Source organism: Mustela lutreola, chromosome 4 (genome assembly GCF_030435805.1).
Source record: "Mustela lutreola isolate mMusLut2 chromosome 4, mMusLut2.pri, whole genome shotgun sequence".
Lineage (NCBI taxonomy): Eukaryota > Metazoa > Chordata > Mammalia > Carnivora > Mustelidae > Mustela > Mustela lutreola.
In genome coordinates this window covers 6,271,194-6,295,186 of record NC_081293.1, presented here as the reverse complement: position 1 = coordinate 6,295,186, position 23,993 = coordinate 6,271,194, and the positions used below count along the sequence as shown (strand labels likewise).

At 40.1% G+C, this 23,993-nt stretch overlaps 1 protein-coding gene across 2 annotated transcripts in view; it reads left to right on the top strand.

Moving 5' to 3' along the window:
- EDRF1 (erythroid differentiation regulatory factor 1) overlaps positions 1-23,993 on the top strand; it is a 42,596-nt gene that overhangs the window by 3,055 nt on the left and 15,548 nt on the right. Inside the window, exons 3-19 of one of the 2 annotated variants that reach the window (XM_059172878.1) lie at positions 146-212; positions 878-1,003; positions 1,956-2,080; positions 2,312-2,468; positions 5,690-5,791; positions 6,057-6,178; positions 6,881-6,992; positions 9,743-9,890; positions 9,967-10,075; positions 10,371-10,482; positions 12,009-12,269; positions 14,868-14,939; positions 15,199-15,349; positions 17,663-17,851; positions 18,192-18,392; positions 19,792-20,010; positions 21,920-22,143. In XM_059172878.1, coding sequence (XP_059028861.1) covers positions 146-212; positions 878-1,003; positions 1,956-2,080; positions 2,312-2,468; positions 5,690-5,791; positions 6,057-6,178; positions 6,881-6,992; positions 9,743-9,890; positions 9,967-10,075; positions 10,371-10,482; positions 12,009-12,269; positions 14,868-14,939; positions 15,199-15,349; positions 17,663-17,851; positions 18,192-18,392; positions 19,792-20,010; positions 21,920-22,143 — 2,497 coding nt within the window. The remainder of the gene's footprint in view (positions 1-145; positions 213-877; positions 1,004-1,955; positions 2,081-2,311; positions 2,469-5,689; positions 5,792-6,056; positions 6,179-6,880; positions 6,993-9,742; positions 9,891-9,966; positions 10,076-10,370; positions 10,483-12,008; positions 12,270-14,867; positions 14,940-15,198; positions 15,350-17,662; positions 17,852-18,191; positions 18,393-19,791; positions 20,011-21,919; positions 22,144-23,993) is intronic. The other variant, XM_059172879.1, reaches the window with a different exon arrangement.

Sequence of the window (23,993 nt, the reverse complement as noted above, 5' to 3'; positions counted from 1 at the left end):
CAACTCTATTGTTGATAGGCATATTGATTGCAGAGATGTAAGAATGTGGAAAATGGGTATCCTGGAGCTGATGGAATAGTGTATTCATAAACTCTACTTGTTTCATTATGAGCATGACCTTTGTGGCCTTTGTTCCCTTCATTAGCTTTGGTATGGCATACGACTTTATTGATTCTGTGGGAAACGATGTGGACGTTGTCTCTGACTCTGAAGTAAGTGTGCTTATTGGAGAATGTAATTGGGGTGTTTATGTTAGGGATTTATAACATTCTCTGTTCTGGAGTCTTAAAAAATTGCTGATGAAATAAGATTCAACTGTCTGATTATCGAATACCTTTTGTGCTATAAAGTAACACTCTTCCACATCTCCTTTCAAAAAGGAAGGAGTGACACCCAAAACACAGGCAGTGATAGTAATTAATATTGGTGGTTGTTTTTTAATAATAGCAATTACAAGTCATTGAAAGGTTTGGGATGATTTATATAATGTTTCCAATTGAGAATTAGAAATGATACTTAAGGCAAAATCTTTTGCTCCTTAGTTGGGTCAGTTTTAGATATCTGATATGCTAAAAGCCTGGGTCAGTGCAAAAATGACCTGTACACACTTAACTTTTTAGGAAATTCCATAGTGTAAAAATAAATGTGTGTCCACCATTTACATTAAAATAGGATGACTGCTAAAGTGTAGGTGATTCTGGTTTTAAAGTTTTGTCCTCCATGTGTTTGTGTTTAGCTCTTTGTGTACGGTAGTTTATATAACCTTAGGAAAATAAAGTTTCTTATGCTTTAAAATTGAATGAAGTTAAAATTTGAAAGAGTTCGGGTGACACTAAAAAGGTCTTTTTAAACTGGTTTTCCTCTTAATTTTTTAAAGAACATAAAAAAGCTCCTGAAGATTCCCTACAGCAAGTCCCATGTAAGCATGGCCGTCCACCGCATAGGAAGGACTCTCTTACTTGATGAGTTAGACATTCAGGAACTCTTCATGAGATCATCTCAGGTACTAACTTTTGGTGGAAACACAACCATTTAAGCACTATTTTAACAACTTAAGGGGACTAGAAATATCATTTCAAAGAAAGACTGAAGCGGAAACGTGGTTCAGCAGTTCAGCAACTGAGAAATTAGATGGCTCAGGAATATAAAGAAGTTTTAATTAAAAAAAAATAGAAAACAGAGTGAGTAGGGAAGAAACTTATTTCTAACCAACAGCCAGGATTCTTGCAAAGAAAAGGATGAAACCAATGGAGAAAGTTGTGAAAAATCAGAAATCTTAGGGGATTGCTGACTTTTTTGAAAAATTCTTCGGTGTCTCCATTAAAGAGATTCTCTTGAAACATAACTGCCAGAAAATGTGAAAGATGTTAGAAATAATTCCTGTGAATACATGGTTATTAGTATTAATTGGTTCACTTAAAGCAGAACTTCTCAAACTGCATTTTGGTAAATGACTTCCCCACTCCCCTCCCCACCGTGTGTTGGTGATACTTTTTTGAAAAGTGTTAACAACTACGTTTCAGTGTCTCAAGGCTTACTCTCCATTTCTGTACTCTCACTGGGGAGTGTTGGCAGGTCACAGTGTATGTATGCTTGTCACTGGTCAAGCTCTTAGGATGTGACAATGAGTAAATAACAAGTCCTTCTTTCCTGGCAGCTTATAGTTTTGGCGTTATAAACACAGATAATTTCAATATGATAGGCATATTGGGGCTTCTTCCAGGTGCCAAGGAACATGTTAGAAAGAAAAACCACTTCTCTTAGCCTGGCTCAAGGAGAAGAGGAAGACAGATTTCCCCAAAGAGGTGAAAGGGATTAAGTCAAGCATGATAGTGTTTGAGTATGTGTTTATGAAATAGTATTTTTAAAATAGAGCATTTTTTGTAAAAGAGGAGAGGGTAACAAATGTTTTGATTACAGGTTTGTTGTATTTATCATTTTCTTTTGTTACTCAGACTGGTGATTGGACATGGCTGAAAGAGTTTTATCAAAGACTCATTGACCAGAAGTGGCAGAGGAAGAAGAAAAGCAAAGAACACTGGTATCAGAAAGCTATTCTTTCCAAGTTTTTATATTACAGGTACTTGGCTACTTGTTTATTTTTTATCTTTAGGAAGATGAAATTCTATTCTGAAATTGAAATTTAAGCTAGTAAAAGTAAGTTGTGTAACTATTGATATTTCAATGTCTTCTGTTCCTTTTTAAAATAAGATTTATAGTTGATATGGAATTTAGTTTTAAAAAACTGGTGGACTGTCACATAAAGTTAACTTTAGTAACAATGTGATGTTTTTGTTTCTGGTTTGGCCAGTATCAATGGTGATGGAGCCGCTCAGCCTGTCCCATCTGCTGCAGAACAGCAGGAATCATCCAGTTCAGATCAGACAAATGATTCGGATGGGGCTTCGTGGCCCGCCCCCTTTGAAATGCCTTCTTCAGTTTCTGAAGACCCCAGTGCTTCCAGTCAGGTTAGTTAGTACTTAGATGTTAATTCAGTAAACTCCTTTAAGAAGACAAAACAAGTGATCTTGTTAAAAATGGAAGAATAGGAGTAAAAAATACGTTATTAAAAATTTTCGAAATAGGATTTGTAGAAAATATTATGAATAGCTAGATAATGTTTTTAAAATTAATTTGAAGTATTTAAAGATTTTTACTGGCATTCAAAATAGCTTACCAGTGTAAACACATTGGTCTATGGTGTCTATTTAATAGGTGTCATTAACCAGGTCTGTGGTGTCTTTTTAATAAGCTAGTGTCTATTTAATGCCTCTTATCAATGCTGATTATTTCCTTGAAGTCATAAGACTATTATATAATACTGTGATAGAAACTATTTTAAGCTTTAGACTTACAGTGAATGCCTATCAAATACTGAGACTCATAGGCCTGTTTGTAACGTAATACTGACCTTCTTACCTTAATTTTTTTATTGTTAAGCCTAAAATTGCCCTTAAGATTTTCTGGATGAAGTGTCTGAGACTTAACCCACATTAATATTGTAAAGTTTTTAGAAAGGAAGAAAGAGTAGCATATCTGTTTGGTCTATTGTATTGTTGGTCTTTTTCTTATTTCTTGTTTAGTTTTTGTCTTTACTGTGTCTATCAAAGAGTAAAGTAACTGAATCTATGTAAATTTATGCATATCTGTTTTTAGGAAAACATATTGACAGAGTCGAAGATAAAAATAAGATCTTTGGTTAATTGTGTTTTTCCTCTAGCTGTGTGTTCTCACATATTGAACATTATTTGTCCAGATTGTTGCTGTCCTCACAAACTAGGATTATAGGAGGCAAATGCATTTAACTTGATTTTAGTTTTAGTAGGTTTTGAGATAGAGAAAGCTTATTAAGCTATATAATGAGATTAAATTTTTTCCCAGGTTAGGAAAGCTGTAGTGAAAAAGAAGGAAGTAATTACCACGCAGGTTCACATAGTGCTCACCTCCAGGAGGGGTGGGTGTTGTGAGAATACGAAGGGGCATGGGTGCTGGGTGCTAGCAGGGTCCAGTGTCGTGACCGGGGTGATGATCACATGGATAATTTGCTTTGTAATTAGTCATTTCGCTGTGTATGATTCATTTTATGCACTTCCCTGTATGTGATTATATTGCATTAATGGCGTTTTAAAAAATTTATTTAGTATTCCTTGACTTCAAAACCCACGTATTACAAAAAGACCACATAACAGAAATACGAATCTCCTGCCACCTATCTGCTCATCTTGCAGCCTTATTATTCTGTTCCTACCCTGTTTAGTGCTTACTATGAAAAAGCACTAAAGGAGGCTTTTGTGAATCTGTAGAATTGTATGTGGAGGAAGTAAGCTGGTGTCTATATAATGCCTTTTATGCCACGTACTTTAAGCCGTGTATGTGTATATGTGTACGTATACATTTGTTTTCCTCCTTGGGTCTGTATATGTATTCAGTACCATTTTATAAGTCAGTAAACTGAAGTTCACAAAGAGTAGATGTTTGCTCATGGTCCCACCACTGGGGAGATCTGAGGATTTATACCCTGAGCTTCCAGACTTCTGACACAGTACTCCACTGCATCCATGCACACCCACATGTCTAGAACGGCCTTGTAAGCAGTGGGCTTGTCAGAGCGATGGCATGGTCCTAAGCAGAGCTAGCCTGCCATAAAAAGAAATCTTCTTTGACAGAGTATTTTATATAACATTATACTGCTTGCATGTCAGATTTGGAGATTATTGTGCACTCTGTTACCTCGTGAATTCTTATTCCCAAAACTAACCTTGCTAGTTTGAGGCCTGTGTTAAGCAGCAACAGTTTCTGTAGATGTCTATGGTTGGCCTTGGAGCGGACTTTTACTGACAACATTGTAACCCAGAGCCCAGACTCACTAAAGCTGCTACCTCACAAGTACAGTTTGGGGATTTGGTCCACAGGTTGATACCTTGTCTGTACAAAGAAATAAAATAATAAAGCTTGGCTTTCTAGTGGGACTCTTTAAGGAGACTACAAGACAGCAAAAGCACTGGAGATCTCCCGCCACCCCCATCCCCACTGTACTTGCAGCCGACCTGCTCACTTCCCAGGCAGGGGCTGAGCCTGTTAGCATGTGCAGAGGTTGGAAAGTAAGAGATGGATGGAATTAGCTGTGCACATGTGCACACACACATACTGATCTTGGGATTGAAAGTTTAAGGTGATGTTTCTTTTTTTTTTTAAATAATTTTTTAAAAAATAAACATATAGTGTATTATTAGCCCCAGGGGTACAAGTCTGTGAATTGCCAGGTTTACGCACTTCACAGCATAAAGTGATGTTTCTTAAGGCAACTGTCCCTGATGGTTGGAAATTTGAGTGGTACACTGACTGAGTTTACTCATTGTCAAAGGTTCCCCTCCTTAAGTGCTTTCTAGAATATATTCCACAGAATGTATTAAGGATAAAACGTGTTCTGAGATTAAATAAATTTGAGATCATTGGATTTTACAGAGGAGAAGTTGATTTTTCTCTTACAGAACCTTTTAGAGGCTTTTTAAAAAATGTAATAAGCATTGTTACTGTCCAAAAGCAAGCCCGTAGTGAACAGAGGGTTTCAAAACTTCCTCTGGAAGGTCTTCACCGAGTACCCCAAGGACTAGTGTTCTGTGAAGCCCATGTCGGACAATGGCAGACCTCGGGGCTGCTCTAATGACCGATGTCTCAAAAATAATACGGCAGGGGGTGCCCAACTGGCTCAGTCAGTAGAGTGTGTGACTCTTGATCTTGGGTTTGAAAGTTCGAGCCCCATGTTGGGTGTAGAGAGTACTTTAAAATAGTCTTTTTAAAAATATAGGAAAATTAAAAAGAATATGCCTGAGATGTCTTAGAAATTTTTTAATTCAGTAGAGATGGCATGGGCTGAAATAGCAGTGGTATTCAGATTTAACCAAAAAAGAAAAAAAAAAATCAAGACTTTGAAAGCTTAAAAATAAAATCTTTAATCTTTTTTATTTGAGTAAGATCTAAATGTGATTAGCTTATTAGAATAGCTATGATAATTAAGAGCTGAAGTAAGCCACATGGTGATGAGAGTTCATGATTTGCACATTAGCCCTAAATTCAGGAAAGTAGATTTGAGGTTTATGCTTTGAATGTTTAGGGGATACTAGAAAAGTAGGCCATTTGTGAGAAATTACGGCAGCAGAGTCACTCCTTATCCTTGCACTTTTCACAGGGAAGTGAGCCTCTTGAACCCTCATACATACTGGGGCATGTGGCCTCAGCACCCAAAGAACAAAACCTGACTACTTTATTCAATGACGGGGAGAACAGTCAGGTACGCTTTCTGTGGTGTCCAAATTGGGACACCTGATCCCCAGACTGCTTTGTCATTTAAAAGCTAGGACTTGTAGGGAAAATAAGTCCACTTGATCCTGAAAATCACTTTCTAAACATCTCTGTGATCTTATAGCTCTGTGACCTTAATTTACTATGTCTTCTTTGTCTTTCCTTTTTCTAGAATTTCTGTGAATCATGGGGGGGAAATTATGGATCTCCTGTATATTACATAGTAACCTCTCTTATTTTATTTTTAATCAAAGGGTCTTAAAAATGATTTTGTTCGGAATATCTTATGGACATTTGAGGATATCCATATGTTAGTTGGCTCCAACATGCCTATATTTGGAGGAGGCAGGTATCCAGCAGTCAGCTTACGTCTCAGGTAAACCAGAATGGTATTTCTTTAGAGTCAGTGTTTTATCTGCTTTCACTTAATCTGTTAATCATCACCTGGGTTTTTCACCTTTCTCCTTGTCCCATGAATTGAAATCCATGCAGGAGTGAGGAAGGGGCTATTATCAGCAAATGCTAAAAGCCCTGAGGTTGGGTTTTCATTCAGGCCCTTAATGAATGGAGTCAGAGATCTGTTGCACTGGCTTAATCTTGTGTCGGAATTCACAATGTGTGAGAATATAATAGAATTTAATTAGTTAAGGGGATGGTTTACCAGCTTCCTGTTAGCTGACTGTGAGCACTTGCTGCTTTGGTGCTGCAGCTGTGCCTGTTGGTGTGTGTGGGCCAGTGGGGGCTCCAGTGGGGGCATTATCACACGTGGTCAGTCCTTCACCTTCGGTTGTGTGAGGAGCAGGCAGTGGGCTCACAGTAATCTGCTTTCCCACTTCCTTCTACTCTTACTGAGAACTCCTGTGGAGTCCAGTTAGAAACTCAAGCAGAACTTACGGAAACATGGTGGAGAACACACCATGTGAACTGTGTGTTACATGTGCATATTTCATCAGAAAGTGCGTGTGGCATTTTTCACCTGGGGAGTAAAGGTTAAAGTGGTCAAATGGTGGAAATAAGTCTCAGATGGTTTATTGCGGAACATCTTAAACTGCCTAACACAGGAAATGTGCATTTTTAGGGACAACAACAAACCAATTAACGTGCTAACTGGGATTGACTATTGGTTGGACAACTTGATATGCAACGTACCAGAACTTGTGATGTGTTTTCACGTAAATGGAATTGTACAGGTAAGTAAGCTGCGGTGTGACTTTTCTCCCAAATGAAACTCAGTGCAGAGAGTACCTCACCAAAGTTCTTGAGGCCCTTAAAGACTAGGCTTTTTAACAAGGAAGATTGCTGTGAATAAACTGAAAATTTGAGTGATTGCACATTTGAGTTGGTGATACCAGAATTCTAGATGTTACGGGAGTGTAGTTATATAGGTAATTTGTAGGAAGGTCATAAATACACTGCAACCTACATTTGTAGGGACAGAACTTTGATTTTAATGCCATGCATTCATAGTAATTACCTAAAAATATTTCTACAGTAGAGGTGTCTGTTCAGTATCGGAATATCTACTCCGGATATGCAGTCTTAGGGCAAGGCTATAACAATAATGTGTGAAGTCGATAGCTTGCAAAGCATATTGTTAATGAGCTTGTTCTAGTCATGAGGCACTTTATCTTCATTATAAGTGTTGGGGGAAAACAGAATAAAGTTTGGTCACTACCCAGAAAAGTAAAATACTAGTGGGCATTAATGGTGCAAAGAGAAAGATAGGAGACCATCTATTAGAAGGGCAGGACAGCCACGGAAAGCTGGGTGGTCAGGGAAGGTGCAATCGCTTCTGTTTTAATCTGTAGAGACTTGAGGAAGTAGCGGCCTCTCAATGGAATCTTGAATGATAGCTTCTCCAAAAGCAAGAGATGAATGTTAGAGGACTAGTGTAAGTAAATGAAGGGATTGATAACAAATGCAGCTAGGGACACGGGATTCATGTGACAGAAGAGCAAATAGATTAGAAAAGCCAAGGTCAAATAATGCAGAGTCCAGGATAGCTCATGGAGTCAAATAGCTCAGTCCAGGATGCTGAGCTAAGGAAGTGTGGGCTTAGTTCAGTTGGTCATCTGGAATCTGTGAAGGCTTTACATCTGGGAGGTGAAATTCACTGTATTGGAGTCTTAGCCTGGCGATGCCATGGAGGTCTCCAAGACAAGAAGCCTGGGGAGGGCCTTGCTCTACTTTTGTAACTTGATGGACTTAAACTGCAGAGGAAGTACTAAGAATTGACAATGATAAGAAGGAGGAGTTGGTGCTTATGGAGTGCTTGTTTTGTTCCAGATACTTTGCTAAGTGCTTTACATGCATTACTTACTTGATCTTCTTAGCTGCTGGAATACCAGTATTCCTTTTTGATAAAGAGGGTAGCTTGAAGATCAGGAGTACATTGCTAGTAGTGGTGGTGCCAGTATTCGAACCTGTATCTCGCTGAGGCAGTGCTTCTAACCATTGTACTCCAACCCAGTGATTCTAAACCTTCAGTGTTTATCAGAATCACTCCTGTTCTCTAAAAAAAACAGTTGGCTTGGCTTCCTAGTATATCAGGATAGGTGGGATCTATGTATCAGTCAAAGAAAATTAAAAAAGGAAAAGGCTTTGTAGATTCTGATTTGCACTGTTAGTTGGGAAGCACTTTTGTACCATTACCCTAAACAGCATTTAATGAGAGGCTGTGGCTGGAGGGGGTGGTAGCATTACAGGGAATTTCAGGGCTCAGGGTCTAGAAAAGCGGTGTATCATTGCCTGAGATGGGGACCTGGAAATGGTTTAGGCAGGGAAGGTGATCTGTCTTCATCATGTGTTCCATTTGAGGAAAGCACTGAAATGTCCCTGTGAGCATTTTGATGTCGCAGGCTTTGGAGAAGATGGGGATAGAGAAGTAACCTGAGTGCTGTCTCTCCCCGGGTACTGTTGGACGCCATCACCGTGGGAATCTATTCAGCTCAAATGTTGGAGCCTTTCCCCATGTGGGTGAAAGGGGAGGGGACCTGAAATAGTGCAGTATAAAATCCAGGAGAGGAGTGTTTTAAGGAAGGAATTAAGATGCGGACTTTCTATGAACCAACAAGGATGAAAACCAACCTTAGGGGAGACTATTTGGTCTTATTTTCCAATCCACTTGGAGTTTTTTAGAGTTTTCAGCAAATGCGATAAGAGACATTTAAGGAAGTGTGAACAGAAGACAAACGAGAAAAAAAAATGTGGAAAAAAAGTAGTGGCAGTGGTTTCCCTGTGGCCTCTACTCTTGTTGCTGCCTCCAGTCCCTGGTTCTGTTTCTGGAAAGGAGTCAAGTCATAGCTCAAGGGAAGAGTAGTGTCTACTGGGGAGACGTGCCCAGTGAGTCTAGTGTCTGGGGGAAAGCAGCTGGGTGAAGTCTGCCTTCATCTGCCACCCTCCCAGGTGAAAACCACCAGGTAGAACAGAAGGAATTGTATGCTATGAGCTGTTCCACATGAGAACAGAAGCAGGATCGTGCCTAAAATTGGTGGTGATTCTCTCTTGAGACTTGTTCCTGTGGTAAGCTGACAGCATTGCTGACAGGTGGGTCAGATTCCTTTGAAATGTTAGAGCACTAAAAAGATTGAAAACCAGCGGTTTAAGCTCTTTGGGGCTGCATAGATCTCTGATGGCAGGGTTTATATGTTTGGTTCCTTCTTAATAAGAGAAGGGGGGCGCCTGCGTGGCTCAGTGGGTTAAAGCCTATGCCTTCAGCGCAGTCATGATCCCAGGGTCTTGGGATTGAACCCCGCATCGGGCTCTCCGCTTAGCAGGGAGCCTGCTTCCTCCTCTCTCTCTCTCTCTCTGCCTGCCTCTCTGCCTACTTGTGATCTCTGTCTGCCAAATAAATAAAAAATAAATAAAATCTTAAAAACAAAATAGAGAAGAGTTGCTGCCTAGGTTTTCTCTGAAGCTGCATTCTTTCTGTGTTTTACAGAAGTATGAAATGATAAAAACCGAAGAGATTCCCAATTTGGAAAACTCGAACTTTTCTACGAAAGTCATAAAAGACATTGCACAGAATATTTTATCATTTCTAAAATCTAACTGTACGAAAGAGGGACATACCTATTGGCTGTTTAAAGGTAAATTCCTTCTTGAATGAACAATAATAATTGATTGGAGTGGTCCTGATGATCTAAAATTTGTTTTCCTTTTCAGCAAGTGGCAGTGATATAGTGAAGCTTTATGACCTCACTACTCTTTGTGAAGAAACTGAAGACAAGTACCAAAACCCGTTCACGATGCCGGTGGCTATTCTCTTATATAAGTGAGTGCTTGAAGAAGTCGTCTTACTGAAAATTTTAAAGTGCACAGCCACACATTCCAGGTCAAAGCTTTTAAATACCTCTTAGGTTTTTGTGGCTTAAGAAGCAAAGTATAGTGCATATGTTTACAGGCTGTACCAAAGTCAACTTGGGAGGGGGGAGTAAATACCATATTTTAAAATACGGTATTGTTTCTTATATTCTTTATTTTATTGGAAGGTAAGAAGGGCATGGTTATGCTTGAGTCTTGCAGAGAATGAGGAATGGGGTGTAAAGTTGATATAAACATTTTTTTAGGGTTGCTTGCAACATGATGATGAAGAAGAATCAAAATAAGAAACACTACGGGACTATTAGAACGTTGCTTCTTAATTGTGTTAAGTTGTTGGACAAAAGCAGACATCCTCAAGTAAGATTAACATTTATATGCTCTTTAAAAATATTCTAGCATTCTGAAAAAAAAAAAAATTAAAATATTCTAGCATTTTGAAAGATTGTTGCCTAGACTTAAAGCTTCTTAATTCATAGTCTGAACTGCCCTATCCGTTACGTTAGCCGGTGACCACTGGTGGCTGTTGAGCCCTTACAATGTGCTTAATCGGAATTGAGGTGTGCTTCAGGTGTAAAATACACATGGATTTTGAAGGTTGGGTGTGCATATTGCATGTTGAAATGGTAATATTTTGTGTTACTGAACCAATACATTAAAATTAATTTTGCCAGCTTTTGCCTTCCATATTTTAGCCACTAGAAATTTAAAATTTCATATGTGGCTGCCTGACATTACATTTCTCTCAGATAACACTGTTTATAATTTTAGAACTCATGTGATTTTAACAGTGGTATTGTTTTTTCCTCTTAGCACTTCTAGAAGGTGGAAAACTATTTTACAGTATTTCTTAAAAGATCCATTTACACAAATGGGCCTTGTTGTCACTTTGTTGTATAACTAAAGTTCACACTCCATACCTCAGTATATAAAGCATCTCTTAAAATAATCTTTCAGTCCTGTGCCCCACAGTTTTACATCACCCTTTCCCTCAGTTGTCTGAACCTGACAGCTGCTTTTTGGTGTAATGCTGGTTGTGTTCCACTTGGATTAGGAAAAGCATGGAATGTAGGCAGGAACATAGGTATAAAATTTGTTAAGATCCAATTAGTTAACCAAATTAGTTAAAATTTGTTAAGATCCAAGTTAATTTTAATTGTAGCCACATCCAGTTGGATATAAAAGTTTATCCTAGATCCCAAACCATGAGAAAATTCTTTTTGGAGAAAAATAACAAAATAATTTCTGATTTAAATACCTAATTGCTGATTATGAGATAGTGGCAGTTGGTAGAAATTGAATAGTTTACATGAAAGTTAGAAAACGGTTTTAAAACTATTAAATGTCTGTGGTCAAAAAATAATTACTGATAATAGAGTAGAATAAATAATGATATAATACGTAAATGCTAATTTTAAGAGATGCCAGGATGGACTTTTCTTCATTAAGCTAGTGGGGGATTCCCCCCCACCCCGGAACCAAAGGTCATGTAGTAAATATTAGTTGCTTATCAAACCCTTAGTAAATTATAGCTTGTGAAGAGAACTATATTAACTGGTTTCTCAGTTAATATAGAGAGTTGTCTTGCTAATATTTTAGTTATGACACTCTCTGTGAAAACTTGTACCTCCACGTGCCACCTCTTTTTAAGACAGAGGGCTGGGGATGGAATAATTGCAGGAAATAAACAACCCATGAAGATTTTCGGGGGAACCTTCACAGTATTGATAACTTTGACTTGAGAACAGTTCTGTGTGTATTACAGTGTGGAAACAGCCTGTTTGCCGACCTCCTAAAATTTGTTAGTACCGTAGTAACATTTTTTCCACTTCAGATTGTTCAGTTTTGATGACAATCACACGTATTTCTTTTTTTTTTTTTATAAGATTATTGCTTCAGCCAATTACATGCTTTCAGAACTTTTTCAATTAGATGAACCTAAAAAAGAAGAAAGTTCAGAATCTCCTTTAAATGAGAATTCTGATGAAAGTTACAGTGAAGAGGAGGAAGAGATGCCAGACAGCGATGAAAATGGGTCCTATAGTACCAGCTCGGATCCCTCAGACGATAACAAAGCAGTAGCTATTATTAAGTCTGTTGGAGAACTGTCAGTTCCAGAAAAATACAAATCCATTCATCAAATCCGAGTAAGCATGGTAAAATGGTATTAAAGTGGTATTAAAGTTTTATCAGTTTAAAAACAATTATTAATTGAATACAGCTGACATCTCAAAAGATGGCATTACTGGGGCGCCTGCGTGGTGAAGTCGGTTATGCGTTGGACTCCTGGTTTCAGTTCAGGTCATAATCTCAGGGTCTTGAGATCGAATCCCGTGTCAGGCTCCATGCTCAGTGTGGAGTCTGCTTCAGATTCTCTCTCCTCCCTCTGCCCCTCCCATTTGTGTGTACTCGTGCATACACGCGCTCTCGCTCCTTCTCCCTTGCTCTCTTTCTCCCTCTCTTTCAAATCTCTAAAAAAAAAAATTTGGTAGGGGCGCCTGGATGGCTCAGTGGGTTAAGGCCTCTGCCTTCGGCTCGGGTCATGATCCCGGGGTCCTGGGATCGAGCCCCGCATGGGGCTCTCTGCTATGCGGGGAGCCTGCTAACTCCTCTCTCTCTCTCTCTGCCTGCCTCTCTGCCTGCTTGTGATCTCTGTCTGTCAAATAAATAAATAAAATCTTTAAAAAAAAAAAAAAATTGGTAGATCTTTCATGGTCCAGGGGCTAGTAATCATTAGCTTTATGAATATTAAAATCTGTTTTTTAATTGCCCCAGAGTAACTGATCCACATGCAGACCAACGGTAGACAATGAGTAAACCACACATCAATATATTAATTTTTACGTAGAAGATTTTCTTTTGCAATGACCAGTGTATATTCCTATCTCCTTGCTGGAGTGTTCATTCTCAGAGTCTGGGTTACTGGAAACTGAATGTATAGATTGCTTGTTGAACACAGGATAAGAGCAGACCAGGGCTGGTTTGTTGATTCATTTGTGAGGAAGCTGTTGCCTTATCCCAGCGCTGCAGGACAATACTTTGACAGTGACTGGGCCTTATCAGCTACATTGGATACATCTTTCGCCTGGTCAAGGTCAGATAGATTCTAACAACTTCTACCCTTTAAGTTCTGTTGACGTGGCTGGTGCTGACTATTCTTTCCCAATTGGTCTCTTTCCAGATGGTAAAATTGTGTTTCAGTTTGCTAAATCCTAATTACTTTCCAGTCCTATCTCCCTGTGGTCAGATCCAAGTTAACTTCAAAAATTCTGGCTATTCCTAGAACTGAATATACAGGTCACATATACAGGTAATGTCTTAATGTAAGCTCTGAGTTTAACTTTCACATGGAAACCTAATATCCAGATAGATTTTTAGAGGACACCCCTGTCACCCAAAAACATTGCCTATCTTTTTGACTCTTCACTTTCCCCTCTCATTCACCATAGCCACACTGCCTCTTCCTGCCTCAGGCTTGTCAGGCTCATGCCCATGGGAGGCATGTGCTGTTGCTTGTGTTCCGCATGTCCCCCAGGCTTTCATGGCTGCCTTTTTTAAGCCTTAAATCTTGATGGGAAATGTTGCTCCTTCTGAAGATCTTCCCTGACCACTCTAGCCAGAGCATACCCTATTTTTATCTCCTTCATGGAGATCATATTCTGTATCTAAAGTTTGTGTTTGTTTCCCTTTATGAAAACAGAAGCTCCCTGTACGTATGGACATTCCTCTGTCTCCCATGTCAAGGACACATAAGGAAATACTTGATTAAATGACTACAGGAAAAATTCTTAACTGTCCATCTGAGAGTTTTCCTGCACTTTCAGCTTGAACTCCCAACCCCCACCAGTGGAATTTAAAACAAACAAAACTTTTCTGATTATAAACAACGTTACTGAAATCAAAAGTTCTGTGTATTTAGGGAACTACACTGTAACACCAGACCCTAGGTAGATGGAGTAGGTAGATGACAGAGATGTCGTACTATGTTAGCTTACAGTTTTTTACAGAGATGGCACTTTTTTATCAATATCTGAAGCACCCAGAAAAATGCCCTGGTTTTCATATAAACATCTCTATTTAGCTTCGCCTTATTAGTGCACTTTGGAAACTACAGTCAGCCTGGATTCAGCACATTTCCAGCTCAGTGACTGGGTCCATGGACACGTTACTTAACATCTGTGCTCGATGCACAATGAGTACAGTCATTCCAGCCTTGCAGGATTCACCGGAAGTGAAATGCCTCGCAGAGGCCCTTACACATAAGATCACTTAGTAGATGTAGGTTGTTAACTGGTTCTGCTCGTAATTAAGCATATAAATTGTACAAATTGTGCAGTGAGACCACTGGTGATACTTGTTAACTTATGTGGATATTGTTAACTGTGTGTTATGAAGTATCAGTGCTAATTAGGGATTAAACTCACCTATTAGATTAGGTATACATTTATCCAAAGCATTACTCACATTCTTGCTTTTTTTGTCACAATAGAATTATCTTTAAAACTAAGAATTTAAAGTAACTTTGGCAGATCTTCTTATTAGCAAGGTTTTGTGGATGCTTAGGCTGCTTCTATCTGCAGCGTGAAAGCAGGATTAACCTTGGTGTCAGTTACCTCACAGAGCTGAGTACACAGCAGATTTTGAAATTATTGATGCATAGAGTTTTAATAATGCCCTGGAGCTGAGAGCTGTGGAATTTGTCATGTGGGCAGCATATTAATCGTTTTAAATGTTTGTTTCTGAAGCCCAGTTGCACGTTCCCGGTTTGCCATGACACAGAAGAGCGCTGTAGACTTGTGCTGAGCTATGTTCTGGAGGTGAGTCTTAATTTTGTAGCACTTTCAGTAAAGGCACATAGAGCTTGTTTACTGGTGTCTAAACATTATTCTGAATGATATTCTGCTCTTTTTCTCCCCTTTAAGCATAAAGAAAATTGGTTTTTCCAACTGTTTCAAGTAAAATGTAGTCTTTTCAAGTCTGTTTTCAACATTTAAATTCCCCTAAATGTGTTCATGGCTTTATATTTAGTTTCTGGTTGACGTTATGTGCCTCGTAAATTTTTCTCCTTTTTTAAAGGGGTTAAAATCTGTGGATAGCAGTATTAAAAAAGAAAGCGACCTTCCTGCAGCTGACCCCAACACCCCAATCCCATTAAAATATGAAGATGAATCCACAAGGGGGGGTCCTGAGGGTCTGGAGAAGCAGATGGCCTTGTTTTTGGACAAAAGTAAGTTGAATTGATGTGCAAATAAGGACTTTTCTATAGAATAGTGTACTGGTCCTTTATCAACGGCAGACTTATGTCAATTAAGGCGTTCATTGAGAGGAATTCAGGAGAAGGATATCATGTGAATGGAAAGTAGGGGGAAATACCGTTTCATTCAAAATATAAAACAAAGGATCATTTTGACCCTTTATAGATATTCCTAATAAGTTCCGCTTCTTCCAGTTTCCTGCAGCGAGGAGCTAATGCCCTCAGCTCGGTAGGGTTCTCATAAGAAATTACTGCTTCAGTAAAAGCAGTCGAGTGTTTAAGAGCAGACTTGAGAACCAAACTGCCTAGCCCCAAATCATGGCTTTGCTAAGCAGGTTCCACTTTTTTTAACCTTTTGTTTTTCCCTCTCTCTCTTTCTTTCAGTGGAGACAGTAGTGCCTACTTAAAAGTTTTTTTTAATAGATTAAATAGTATGTGTAAAGTGCTTAGAACAGTGCACATAATAAGCACCGTAGGATTGTTGGCTTTCATTACCACATGGTCTTTGAATCAGCTGGAAAGGTCACTTATAAATTGTCTAATTTGTTCCTCAGGAAAGTCACTTTGTGAAGAACATGTGGACTCTTAAAAAAATTGGTTTCAGTTGCTTAAATGGTTCAGAAGCTTGTATGTTTGAAATACTAAGTGCATCAGTCACATCTGGTCAAGGGTTAAAAAAAAAAGAAAGAAAGAAAGAAAAGAAATACTAAGTGCTTTCCTGACTTTTTTTCTCTTTGTAAACAAAAGTTGTTTATTGCGGGGGAGGAAAGTAAATTTAATTGCCCTAAGCATTTATGTATTGCTTCCTGTGTGCCCAGCTTGAGCCTCTGTACAGTGAGGAGAACACCAGGACTTGAGACATCTCTGCCTTCTTTAGGGTGTTTTTTTGAAATGCCTTTTCTCTCGTCCTTTGTCCCCACCTCAGCTGTTAAAATCTTGCTGATGTTCAAGAGATTGATGCTCCCCTCTCTCTCTAGTCAGAATTGATTCTCTTACCACTTTGTCCTTGAGCACTTACTGAAGCCTGCCTATGTCATAGTTAGATTTGTTGAATGGTTTTATGCACACCCGCCAGTACAGTTGTGAGCAAAAATTGTCTTAAGCAGTTCTGGTATTCTCACCAAACCTCACACAGAGAAAACAGTTACAGAGGAAAAAGAAATACATGCACAACTAAAACTGTAAGAGATTGTAAGTACCTTTCATTGGTTTGAAAGATTCGTGTTGTCACGAATAAAAAAAAAAAAGGGAAATCTTGAGGCTCAGAGACTAGGGAGGGGAATTCCCACAGCATTTTGTTCTCACCTCTGTAGCTGCACTTAAAATAGATTTGCCATGGTTTGTGTTAGCAGCCTGTCTCTACCGCTGGTGTGTGAGATCTCCAAGGATGGAGCGCATAGAACTTCATGTCACGGCTTCTGGCATCTGGCACAGTGCTTGGCACAAAAGTGATCGTTTGTTAGATGAAGAAGGTAGTAGTAGGCTGGATTTTAAATAAAGCATGTTCCTGTGGAGGAAACAGCCCATTAAGAGGGGAGCTTAGAAAAAATAGGCATCTTTGTGGGCAACAAGCTGTAACTTGACCTTGGCTACTGGGTAGTAGGAGTGGAATACTGGGGAGGAAGACAAAAATATCACATAGGATGTGGGCTAAGGTGCTTGTAAGTGGTGTGAAGCCATTTCGGTGTTCTAGAACAGGGCTCCCACCATAATTAAAGCTTATTTTAGGAAGGTAAACTTTCAGGGGTGCCTGGGTGGCTCAGTTGTTAAAGCGTCTGCCTTTGGCTCAGATCATGGTCCCAGGGTCCTGGGATTGAGCCCCACATCGGGCTCCGTGCTCAGCAGGAAGCCTGCTTCTTCCTCTCCCTCTGCTGCTCCCCTGCTTGTGTACCCTCTCTCACTGTGTCTCTCTCTGTCAAATAAATAAAATCTTTTTTTTTTTTTTTTTTTTTTTTTTTTTAAGCGGGGGAAGGTAAACTTTCTGGCAGGTTGACATAGACTGGAGAAAGGTCATGCCAGTCATGAGTGCATTTATGTCAGTGACCCTGAAAGAGAATGACAGAGTTGACAGCAGGGAGCAGAGCGCCTTCAGAAATCCCAGTGAGGATCTGTTGAAACACTGCCGTTTTACTCTGTTTTTTAGTAATAAAGTGCAGTATACATCAGTCTTGTAGCCATAGTACTTAAGCCTGGACTGTTTCTATGAAGAAACGTTATTTTATTTTTTTATAGTGAGACTTGCATTCAAAGAAAATGTGCTTCCTTTCCTCTCCTCCCATGTCATAGTGGGCTCCCTTCAGAAGGGTAATTATTCCAGTCAATCTGGAATGATCCCTGGTTCCTGGCAACATAAAATGAAACTCCAGCTGATTCTCAAGTCATCAAAGGCCTATTATGTTTTGTCTGATGCTGCCATGAGTCTTCAGAAATACGGAAGAGCGTTACGATACATCAAATTAGCTTTGCAGAGCCATGGTAAGTCACTGTAAACTATTACACTTCATAGGCATTGGGAGGGGAAAACAGAAAAGGCATCTGAATCACAGTGAAGTTTTACTCCTGTTTCTGTTGTAAAATTTAATTTTGAAATAACTTTTTCTAGTCTTGAGTGTGTTACTTCGTATTTTATTTTGTGCTGAGTGGTTATCTCTTCCTTTGAAATACACGAAGCTACACGTGATAGCTGCCGTAACATAAACTGAAGAGCTACAGTGGTACAAAGCTTTCGGCTAGTAACAACTTTTCTTAATACTCACTGTAGTCATCAACTTTCAATACCCCGGTGTTTTTTCTCTTTCCCACCCCTTCTGCCTAGATACTTACTGCTGCCTCTGCACCAACATGCTTTCGGAAGTGCTGCTGTTTCTGTCTCAGTATTTGACGCTCTGTGGGGACATCCAGCTGATGCTGGCCCAGAATGCGAACAACAGAGCGGCGCATCTCGAGGAGTTTAATTATCAAACGAAAGAAGATCAGGAGATACTACACAGCCTCCATAGGGAGTCCAGTTGCCAAGGTATGCCAGTGAGACCGGACATGCTATGCACGTGGCATTAGTCCGTCCAGATCATGCTTATCAGAGTATGCCAGGACGGTGGCAAAAATGTTAGTGTTTTGATACTGCAGTTTTGTTTCATTGATTGCTTAGTTTTAAAATTGAGCATGATCCCTGGTGTATTTGTGTGTTAAGCGATTTTGAAATATTTCATAATTACTAATTATACAACTAGAACTAAAGATAAAATAAGCTCTAAGACAATTGTGTTGACTTTTTTACTCTCATCTTTTCAAGAGGTTTTCCTCGGTAACTTTGTAGTCAGTGAACCAAGCCATGGTTTCCTTTTGTAAAGGAGTAACAGTTGGGTAAAAGTGAATGAATTACCTTCTGAATGATTTCTGGGGGCTCACATCCAGAGACCATTTTTTTAAAACTTAGTTCATGGCTGACTGTCATACTGAATATATTACTTTGTTTTGGGGTTGTGCGATTTTAAAACTGGGGAAAAGAATTAGTCCACTGCAGCTGTATCCTTAGTACAGCCATAAGCTCACTGCAGTCAGGGCGGTAAATGAGCTAGGAGGTCCACCTTTGTAACATATCATGGCATTGTTGTATTTTGCTCTGGAAGTGTTGACGTTATTTGATATCTGCCTCCCTAAAACTTTTGAACATTTGCCATCTCGGGAAGTCAGTGAGGGGAATGTAGTATTTCCTCACTTTTGCCCTCTTTCTTGGCCTTCCCTCTTTCTGAGTTTCTCAGATGATTGGTTTCATAGACACAGGGAGAAAATCCTTGGTGTTTTTACCACTCCCATCATGTTTCCTTTAAAACACATGGGCTTGAGGGTGACGTTCTCCCACGTATGCCACGGTGAGCAGCAGGAGCTGCTCCCTTTTTTCTTCCTTGAATTTTGGGCCCTGCACCCAAGTTTACTCCAGTCCCACTGGATGGCATGTTGAAGTCTTTGAGAGCATATGTAGCACTTTTTCAGTGAGGTAAACTGACATTCAGACCATAATGTCTGTTAAGTAGCCTCTTGTAGCAATCAGAGCTTTATTTCAAGAACTATTTCCATTAATTAAAAAGAAGAAAGATGATCTACCTTGTATCAGTGAACTTTAAGTCTGTACCAATGAGCAAGAGTGCTTGGTAAAATCCAGTTGATGGAAATTGTTTGGTATTTTTGGTCAAGAGAATATTTCTTTATTCAAAACATTAATATCCCAGGAAAATGAAGTTTTCTAAATTAAAAGATCTTTACTTTAAAACTTAAAATTTTACTTATATTGATTGACTCTTATACTAGGTTTATACCATATTGGATTTCTTTTGTTGTCTTAAAAGTAGATTACTTGAATCCTAAGGAAGAAGAGTTCTCGGGACTCACTGTGATGTTTCCTTTTTTGTTTCAAGGATTCGCATGGGCAACTGATTTGTCTACAGACTTAGAGAGTCAGCTTTCAGTCAGTTGTAAATGTTATGAAGCTGCTAATGAAATCTTGCAATTTAGTGACTTAAAAAGCCAGAACCCAGAACACTATGTCCAAGTATTGAAGAGAATGGGTAACATTAGAAATGAAATTGGTGTGTTTTACATGAATCAGGCTGCTGCTCTGCAGAGTGAGCGAGTCGGTGAGTATCTCTTTGGAGGCCGCTCTTTATTGCCTCTTCTCAGAGAAAATCACGCTGCTTTTATGTCTGAGCTTAGTATTATGGCACTGACTGGATCTAGAAAGGGGTGCTCTGGGGCGCCAGGGTGGCTCAGTCGTCAAACATCTGCCTTTGGCTCAAGTCATAATCTCAGGGTCCTGGGATCGACCTTGCATCGGGCCTCCCTGCTCAGTGGAGTCTGCTTCTCCCTGTCTCACTCCCCCTGCTTGTGTTCTCTCTCTCACTTTGTCTCTCACTGTCAAATAAAATCTTGAAAAGAAAGGGGTGCTCTGTTGAAGACTCTTTTATTCTTAAGTTCTTGAGAAATAAAGATAGGAAAATACATTTCCCTTTAAGAGTCATCATTTCAGTGTCCTCTGTTATTCATCTGATCAGAAGTGAAGTGCACAAGCAGCTTGTGCCAGGCTCTGTGCTAGGCTCTGTGCTGGGTGTGTAATTGACTACAGCATAGCTCTCTTTCATGTCAGGAAGCCAGAGAGAGAAACAGATTTATGGGGCGCTGGGCTGGCACAGTCAGTAGAGGGTGCAACTCTTGATCTCAGGGTTGTGAGTTCAAGCCCCATGTTGGGTGTAGAGAATACGTAAAAATAAAAAGTCTTAAAAAAAAATAATAAAAATCTTTGAAAAATACCATAAGCACAGATGCAGTATAGTAGAAGTGTGGGAAAAGGACATGTATTTTGAAGTTGTGGGGTTTTTCGAGGGCTTTTGGGAAGAAGGTGTGGTTTGAGCAGATTGGTACATGACGTAGGATATCAACAGGCAGAGACATGGAAGGGGTTGCTGTCCAGACCGAGTAAGCAGCACTGAGCAGGACTAGAGATGCAGGGTCGGGTGACTGGTGAGAGTAGCAGCACGTGGTCTTTTGTGATTCAGGCAGAGGATAACAGATTCAGCTGGGCCTCTGTCAAGTCTGAGAGACGTGTGGACATGTGAGTGGAAGGTCTGCCTCAGTCGTTGGTTAGAAATCTGTACTTAGAGCTGTTTGGGTTAGCAGGATGTTGTTGGAGATTACTCAGATGTCGTGGGGAGGGGATAGCTGGATCCATGAGAATGCTGGAAATGTGAAGACCTGCCGGTGGGAGGAAGGAACAGGGCCGTGGGAGAATGGAGGGCGGCAGGTGAGTTGAGGAACCACGAGTGCCTGGTAGTCTGTGAGCTGTGCTTGGCCCTGGGGTGCGAAGAGGTCACGCTTGTTAAAAAGTTTTGTTATATGTATAATATATGTATTTTATTGGGTAATAACCTGTGCTTTTAAGGTGTCTCTAGAGGAGGAAGTCTGTGAAGGAGCATGCAAAGTGGTAGTCAGAAGCCTAGGAGAATTAGATACAACCCAGACCAGACCTCTTAACTCCCTGAGACTGTGTTGTGAATCTTTATAAAATAGGGCTTTGCTCAGATCTTTTTATTTGCTTGTTTTCGTATCTGTCATTTCATAATGAAAGAGGGCCATGTTGGAGTATTACGTGAGTTCACTCAGGCCGCCTTACAAAATAACCACAGTTCGGGTGGCTTAAACAACAGAAACCATATTTCTCACAATTTGGAAGCCAGAAGACAAGATCAAGGAGCCAGCAAGTTTGGGTTTTTCTGAGGCCTCTGTCCGTGGCTTTCGGATGGCCACCTTCTCGCTGTGTCCTTACCTGATCTTCTCTCTGTGCGTGCCCCGGTGTCTGTTTCTCCTAGAAGAACACCAGACGTGGGAACCGCGCCCCATCTAGGATGAGAGCAGGGCACTGCAGTGGCTGCACACAGCTGGTTCCTCAGCTGCTCTGTCCCTGTCCTCCTTCCCTTGTCCTTGCCTGGGATGCACAGGGGGTTGACATGGATGTCTGCTGACGTGTGGTTTTCTTTCTCTTCTTTTGTGCAGTGAGCAAAAGTGTGTCTACTGCGGAGCAGCAGTTGTGGAAAAAAAGCTTTTCTTGTTTTGAAAAAGGAATTCACAACTTTGAGTCAATTGATGATGCCACAAACGCTGCTCTTCTGTTGTGTAACACTGGGAGACTCATGCGGATTTGTGCGCAGGCGCACTGTGGTGCCGGCGATGAATTTAAGCGGGAGTTCTCACCAGAAGAAGGCTTGTATTACAATAAGGTAACACGCTTGCATGTCCGACCCCATCCATTTATACCTACTTGTCATTCACTTTTGCCATTGCTCCCTGAAAATATTATAAAACTAACTAGAACTATAGTGATGGCCCAGGAGGAGACAGAACACTTACAGACTGGCCCGAGAATGCGAGAATTTAGTGTTAGAGGGGGCGTATTGGAAAGATGATTATCCAGTGAGTTGTGTTGGTGTACGCAGAGAAGACAGGTGGATTAAAGGCTGACGTGGAGAAAGGGAACTGAGAAAGTGGAGGAGGAGCTTCAGGTGATGAGATGGGACAGGCCTTTCCCGGCACCACACCACAGGCAGGGATCACAGAGTAACCTTGGACACATTTAAATGTGGAGAAGTAATGATTTCCAAATGCACAACAGAAAGCAAAATTGAAAAGCAAACCCCAATCTAGTGAAAATATTGATAACAAAGGACAGATCAGAGGTCGTATATAAAGAAACATTAAGAACTATTGAAGAGGGGGATGTCTGGCTGGCTCCGTTGCCGGAGCGCATGACTCTTTGTCTTGGGGTTGTAGTTCAAGCCCCACGTTTGTGCGTAGTGCTTACTTTAAAAATAAATGATAAAAAATAATTAATGAAAATAAATTGCCCCAGTAGAAAAAAGAGTTTAGAATATATAAAATCTATGTATTTTTTAGTGAAAAAATATATATTCATAAAAACTTTTTAAAATTAACATAAAATGTATTATTGGTTTCAGAGGTACAGGTCTGTGATTCATCAGTCTTATGTAATACCCAGTGCTCATTAAGGGGCAAATATGTAAGAATTTAAAATTCTAAACTTTTATGAAAATAAAATTTAAATTAAAAAGTGAGTTTCTTTTGTCTGCCTGTTAATTGCCAGGTATCCTGGCAAGTGGTAACATCCAGTGTTAGAGATGGTGCAAGGAACAAGAGTTCTTTTTTGTTTTTTTTTAATATTTTATGTATTTGAGGGGGTGCAGAGGGGCAGGGGGGAAGGGGAAGGGCAAGCTGACTCCGTGCAATGTGTAGCGCCCAATGGGCTCTGGACCCTGAGATCTCAGGAACCTGAGATCATGGTCTGAGCCGAAACCCAGAGTCAGATGCTGAACTGACTGAGCCACGCACGAAACCCAAGAGCTCTCCTTTAACAGGTACTTCACAACTAGGTGAGCGCTGTGAAGAATGTTTGTGGCATGGGAGGCTTTTTTTTTTTTTTTTTTTTAAGATTTATTTAATTATTGGAGTGTGAGTATGGGAGGAGGAAGCAGAAGAAGCGGGAGAGAGAGACGCAGGCAGACCACCTGCCGAGCACAGAGCCAGATGCAGGGCTTCATCTCACGGCACTAAGACAACGACCTGAGCTGAAACCGAGAGGCAGATGCACCCCCCAGGCGCTGCATGCATGGAGATTTTAAAATGAAATTGACCTTTTTATAGTTTTTTTATGTTTAATAGATACATAGAAAAGAAGTAGGTGATGCACACAAGAAATGCAGAAATTATTGCTAGATGATGCAATTCAGTGTGGTTTGCTTCAATAGAATGACCGTGGCCTTCAGGCTGGGGGTGGTAAAGGGCGGAAGGGGTTGCTGCTTTTTATAGTCGGATCCAGCAATTTTTTATCCTTAGGCTCATCAAGTTAGTTTCTTCTGGCTTACTAGCTATATAAACACGTTTTCATTTAGAAAGGGAAAAAACCAAAGGAAGGAAGTGCATCCTTGTGCATGAGCCTGAGGCAGGGAGCACTGAGGCTGGTGCCAGACCCACTGTGGAAATGTGGCGGGGCCCGCAGCCCACTTGAAGCGGCTCGCGTCACTGAACTAGTTTCATTGATACAGTTTTTTCCTTT